This window comes from Nannospalax galili, unplaced genomic scaffold (genome assembly GCF_000622305.1).
Source record: "Nannospalax galili isolate Female #2095 unplaced genomic scaffold, S.galili_v1.0 scaffold113, whole genome shotgun sequence".
In the NCBI taxonomy this organism is placed as follows: Eukaryota; Metazoa; Chordata; class Mammalia; order Rodentia; family Spalacidae; genus Nannospalax; species Nannospalax galili.
Genome location: NW_008335444.1, coordinates 4,367,471 through 4,373,470, shown reverse-complemented (window position 1 = coordinate 4,373,470; position 6,000 = coordinate 4,367,471). Strand labels below are relative to the sequence as shown.

Sequence of the window (6,000 nt, the reverse complement as noted above, 5' to 3'; positions counted from 1 at the left end):
AAAGTGAAAAGACTTCATGGAGCCTGGAGAAAGAGTCAGATCTTGGTGTCCTTAGTAGTCTCTGCCTCTTCTGATAGGAGTCCCCAGAACAGACTGCAGTAGCTATCTCCCCAGCCCAGAATGTTCCAGGCTTCAGGGAGGGACAACCAGCCAGGGTCCACACACATGCAACACCTAGAAAGGCCTCCAGCTGTTGCTCCCAGGGCTTTTACAGGACAGAGGCATGTGGGAAGCACGGGCCAGGAAGAAGGGTGTCTCTGCCATGTAGACCTCTCTTCTTTCTTGGCTTTGCTGTCCTGATGTAGGCAAGCACAATTCTGACCCATTCTTCCCTCAAGCCAGAGCCTACCCACCCTCCACTCAAAGGCCTTTGCTCTGGTATCTTTCCTCCAACCCACCAGCCCCAGGTTAATCTGCAAAGGATTTTCCTTTCTTAGTCTGCTGTTTTAATGAAGTACAGAGAGTAGTCACACATATCCTCGATTCCCTTATCCTCACCCAGGCCCTCTGACCTCCCTACTGTCCACTTCCTGTGGTCACAATAGGCTCAGCTTCCATCCTGTTCTTTCTGGATCACCATCCAGAGGTGGAGAACAAAGACACCCACACAGTCAGGGTCATGCTGAGCTATGACTCCGCTCAGGATCACATCTTCCATCCTTCTGTTTTTTTCTCCAAGGACTTCAGGCCCTCCTGGTCACATCTCATCAGGAGCCCCCCTGCCTGAGGTTCTGCACACAGCCTCTGTCATCCTGGATTGGTCAGTGTGGATGTCAGAAGGGAAGCTTTGGAGATCTGCCATCCATTCCATGGCTGTGGGGTGGAGCAAGGTCAGGATTCCAGGTAAGCTAGGAGCTAGATTCTGCAAGACACCAAATATTCCAGATGATCCAGAAAGCATACCTGTCTCATGATGAAGGTTTTGCAGCACTGGGCACAGGCTAAACCCAGCACTACCACATGCCCTCTGAGCTTGGGCAAAATCCTTCCCTGGCCCCATGGGAAATCTTGTTTTGGTTTGGTTTGGTTTTCTGAGACAGGATTTCCCTGTAGTCCCAGCTGGCCCGGAACTTAACCAGGCTGGCCTTGATCTCACAGAGATCCGCCTGCCTCTTACCGTCCAAGTTCTGGGATCAAAGGTTTGCGTCACCATACCCAGCTCCCCATGGGTAATCTTACTCACACTCAACATTCATTTCTTTCCAGAACTATAGTTTGGCATACATGATATAGAGAAATGTTTTAGTCCATTAAGAGCCATTTTTGCACAAAGATCAATTCTGAATAACTCAAAATGTTTATGGGCTACTACTGTATTTATGTTTTACTGTTCAAAATATACTATTAAGGAAAATATTTTCTTATCAACATACATTATTTCTCTCACTGAAAGGAGCCCACTAATGAGAGACTCAGCATGACCTTTTCAGGCACTAAATGTCCCTATCTGGCATATTTATGAAAAGACATGCAGAAGAAGTCTGTCTCTCATGTCTGTCTCATCCTGAGGCATGTGCCAGGCCACATTGGAGCACTAGGTGGGCAGCATGGAGCCCCTTAACTCAACAGCTCCTCATCTGGCCTTAATGCCCCATTTTACAAAACAGTACAGGTTAAATTTATGTAGAGTTTCACAGAAACAGGCAGAGAATCCTGCTTTCTTGGTGCAACCCAGGCACTCCAAGGAGACAGGCCCTTGAGTTGATGGCCCCCAGAAGTAAGAGACTGCTCCTCTGGCTCTCTTTCCTGTTCTCTTGTTGCCCCCCACATCCCCTTCCAGGGCAGCCACCATTACCTATGACAATGAGGGTGGCTGTGCTGACAGCCTGGCCCAGTGAGTTCTCAGCCACAGCCTTGTACTCTCCACTGTCCTCAGGCGACACACTGGGGATGACCAGGGAGCATACGCCCAGCATGTCAGTGCTGTACAGCGCAGGATTTCTGTCCAGGCTCTGATCATTCTTGAACCATGTGACACGGGGAGGAGGTGAGCCTTGCACTGCACAGGTCATGCGGCACTCGCAACCCTGTGGCAGAAGGTGACCCCGCAAACCCACCAGAAAGCGAGGCTTCTGACTCAGGTTGGGTTCCTGATATCTTGGCGCCTTCACTGTGAATCTGCCTGTGGTGAATTCCAGGTAGGAGGAAGAGGGTTAGAAAGTGAGGAAGGGGGCTAGAGAGATGGCTCAGTGGTTAAGAGCACTGGCTGCTCTTGCAGAGGACCTGGGTTCAATTCCCAGCACCCACATGGCAGCTAACAACCATTTTTAACTCCAGTTCCCGGGGATCTGATGCCCTCTTCTGATCTCTGCAAGTATTGCACAACACAGGTGCACTTACATACATTCAGGCAATACCTCATACACACAAAATAAAAATAATAAGTAAAATATGGGAAAAAAGAAAGTGAGGAAGGCCTGGCTGGGGCCCAGGTCTGGGAAGCCCATGGTGCTGTGAGGTATTACCTGGGCCTTCTACCACCTCTTACCTACACAATCTGATACTACTTTTATGGTTTTTCTAAAATTATTTTTGGATTTTTAAATTACAAGCTAACATATTTATTTTGGACAACTCAGAATACACAGAGAAAGAAGCAAGAATAAAAACCAACAGTCTCACTACCTATACATGATGCAGCTAATATTTTGCTGTAGAATTTCCTAGATATTTCTGTTTTTAAGACTATTTATTATTTTTATTTTATGTGTATAAGTGTTTTGCCTGCATGTATGTAAGTGCACCATGGGCCTATGATGCCTGTGGAGGCCAGAAGAGGGTGTCAAATCCCCTGGAACTGGAGTTAAGTATGGTTGTTAGTTGTCATGTAGGTGCTGGGAACTGAACTTAGGTCCTCTGGAAGAGCAGCCAGTGCTCTTAACCACTGAGCCATCTATCTTGCCCATTTTTTGTATTTTATAGAAATGAAATTACCCAGCTGGTTTTGTAAGCTCTTTTCCTAGTGACCTCTTTAAAGGTCTACATTAATTTGATGATAAAATGTGCTTTGTTTGCAGAGAAATGTTAATATCTATCTTTACCTTATTGCCCACCATTCTTTTTGAGAATGATTCAAAGGCTCCTAGACACTCCAACACCCACAGCCTGACTCTTTCTGCCCATTGAGGTGGGAGGACCACTTTAGTTCTGGCTGGAGTCAGTGCCCCCATCCCACATACTGCACTACCCTCAGCACAGAGTGCAGACAGCTAAACTTCTCCCTCTTTAGGGCACCCTTACCTCGCTGCTGGGGGATATACCAGGGCTGGTTGGTGTCTGAGGGTTTGCTGGCCCCTAGCTCATTTTTGGCCAATACTCGGAAGTGGTACTCATGGCCAGGGAGGACTCCCAGGAGGGTGAAGCGGTTGGTGTGGATGTGGTCAGCCACCTCGCGCCAGGTGCCATGGGACGAGGAACGCATCAGCACTGTGTAATGCAGGGGGATGCACTGAGCCTCATCTGGAGAGGGCTCCCACAGGACTGTCACTGTCCCAGGCACGTTCTCCTGGAGGCAGATGGATCCTGGTGCCTGTGGGCATGCTGTAGGAGAGAAGGCAGAGGAGCCATGCTGCAGGGGAGCCAACAGAAATTCTGCCATAGTCCTCTTCAGGCCCCCAAGTCTTCTGGGGGTCCTGTAGAATGCAATGTTGCCAGGCAAGTGATGAGCCAGAGCGAGCTAGGTCCAGGTGTACAGTTCTCTCTACAAGATGGAAAAATCTCTCCCAAAGAGATCCCACTGTAACCCAGGCTAACCTTAACTCTGAATCCTGCTTTAGTCTCTCAAGTGCTGGGATTATCATCTTGTACCACTATACTTGGCTTCAAAGGAATATTTATTAACTTACTAATTTTTTTTAGGTAAAATGACACAGGGCACAAACAGAGTAAGGGGTTTCACAAGATTGAGTCACAGATGCCCCACTGTCAGTCTGTTTCTTCATTTCTGAATATCCAGGGTCAGGGAGTAAGAGTCATCCTTAACTTGTATGGGGTTGTGGACAGTTCTTCCCGTAAGACCTTTCAGTGGCACAGTGATGGAAATATATTTGCTCATTTATTCCAAATGAAGAACAAATCAGAAGTGAGGATGAAGCATAAACTGTCCCCAAGTTCATGGGTCAGAATAATGAAAGGCTTTCTGGGACTCTCCATGTGCCCTGCCTCCGGAGTCTTCAAGCTCACAGGAAGAATGGACAGTGTGGTCACTGCATATTCTGCTCTGGTGAAAGGACCTATACACAGGATAGATGCAGCCTTTACACCTTGGTGAAAGCCCACAGCCAACCTGCCTTACCTGCCACACTGAGGAGGAAGCTGTAGGTAGCCCCTTTCCCCTGTTTGTTTCTCAGCAGTACTGTGTAGCGGCCACTGTCCGAGAGGCTAGCTACAGGAATCAGAAGCTGTGTGAGGCTGTCCTTTGTGGTGGTCACACTTCTTCTGGGCAAAGACAAGCCATCCTTCAGCCAGGTCACCTCAGGCATGGGGACAGCCTGAGAAACAAGAGTAAGAACAAGTTAAGAAGAGGAAGTTTCTTTGTCTTAGTGCTTGTACAAATTAATTTTTAGTTAGCTAGGAGGTGACTGGGGAATTCCTGCGATAGAAAAAGATTGCAGAGGTAGATTCTGGGACCTGGCCTAGACCTGTGGTGATTGTTAAGGAGAGGAGAATGGCAGGTTCTGAAAAGGAACTGATACAAAATTACCCTTCAGAATGAACTTTATTAGGTGAGAGAGCCTCTCAACCATGATGGTGCCTTATGGTGGGAGAGCATTAGGTGGCATCAAACCAGAGGCTGCCTGATGGGGCCTTGAAGGTGGGAGATCACCAAAGCCATTTTGAGAACATTAGAAGCGATTGTTTGAAGTGAAACAGTAGGAGAAGTGAGCTGCCATGGACAACATGGGACTGGCAAGGCTTCAGAAGAATCCCCCAACAAAGAGGACATTCTGTCTTTTCTATATTTGGCGGGGGTGGGCTTGCTTCCCCCTCCCCTTTGAGATCTGTGTGTTCACAGTAGGAGTTGTCAGTTCTTTGTCTCAAGGGACAAGATGCAGGGGGCATGGCCTGAATTCTTATGATCTGATCTCTTAGAAGTATCAGGCTCATGATCTAACAGTGATGATGTGGGATGATGATGCTACCATCTGCCTGTTGGTCCCCAGTACTAGGCACTTTGGGAATGTGAATAGTAACTTATCCGTGGGAGTGCTCTGAAAGTTTAGGATTTAACACATAGAAAACACAGAGAACAGGGCCTTGGACATAGCAAATTTAAAGTAATGCAGATCTGGGTTTGGGTACCTCCACCTATGAACTTCTTGCACAGATGATAATGATTTTAATAACAATAATAGTAGTAATACATAGAATGCTTACCATGTGCCAGGCTCTGCCTGTCTTTCTTTCATTCCTTCTTTCTTTCTGCTATCTGTCTTTCTCTTTTTTCCTTCCCTCCTTTTGTTGCTTTTTTAGTTAGCATCAAAGTAATGTATTTCATTATGAGATTTTCATATATGTATTGTTGTCTTTGTTCATATTCATCCTCAGTTTCCCTCCCTTGAAACTCTTCTCCCCACTCACTGGTCCTTTTCCTGTCCCTAAATAGTCCCCCATCTTTTCTCATGATTCCAAATATGAGAGAAAATATGTGATATTTGTCTTTCTGAGCCTAGCTTATTTTGCTTAGCATGATGATCCACCCCTTTTCCTGCAAGTAACGTAATTTCATCCTTCTTTATCGTTGAATAAAACTCCTTTAGTTTATAAGCTTTCAATGTGTTGATTCTTTGATTCCTTATAGCAGCCCTTTGAAATAGGTCACTATGATCTTTTCCTTGGCCTTTTGGCTAAGATCAAGTGAGATACATACAATGATTATCCCCACTTGAGAGATAAGGAAGTTTAAAAACAGAGAAGATAAGATATTGTCCAGAGACAAACTAGTGAGTGATGATAACGTTAGAATCTGAACTTAGGCAGTTTGGTTTTTTTACCACCACA

The 6,000-nt window shown here is 46.3% G+C and overlaps 1 protein-coding gene across 1 annotated transcript in view; it reads right to left on the bottom strand.

The window, feature by feature from the left end:
* Positions 1 to 434: 434 nt before the first annotated feature.
* The window catches only part of Igfn1 (immunoglobulin like and fibronectin type III domain containing 1), a 29,527-nt gene continuing 23,961 nt past the window's right edge, over positions 435 to 6,000 (bottom strand). The window contains 4 exon segments of the mRNA XM_008830398.2: positions 435 to 862; positions 1,796 to 2,122; positions 3,241 to 3,540; positions 4,295 to 4,490. Coding sequence (XP_008828620.1) covers positions 849 to 862; positions 1,796 to 2,122; positions 3,241 to 3,540; positions 4,295 to 4,490 — 837 coding nt within the window. The 3' untranslated portion in view covers positions 435 to 848.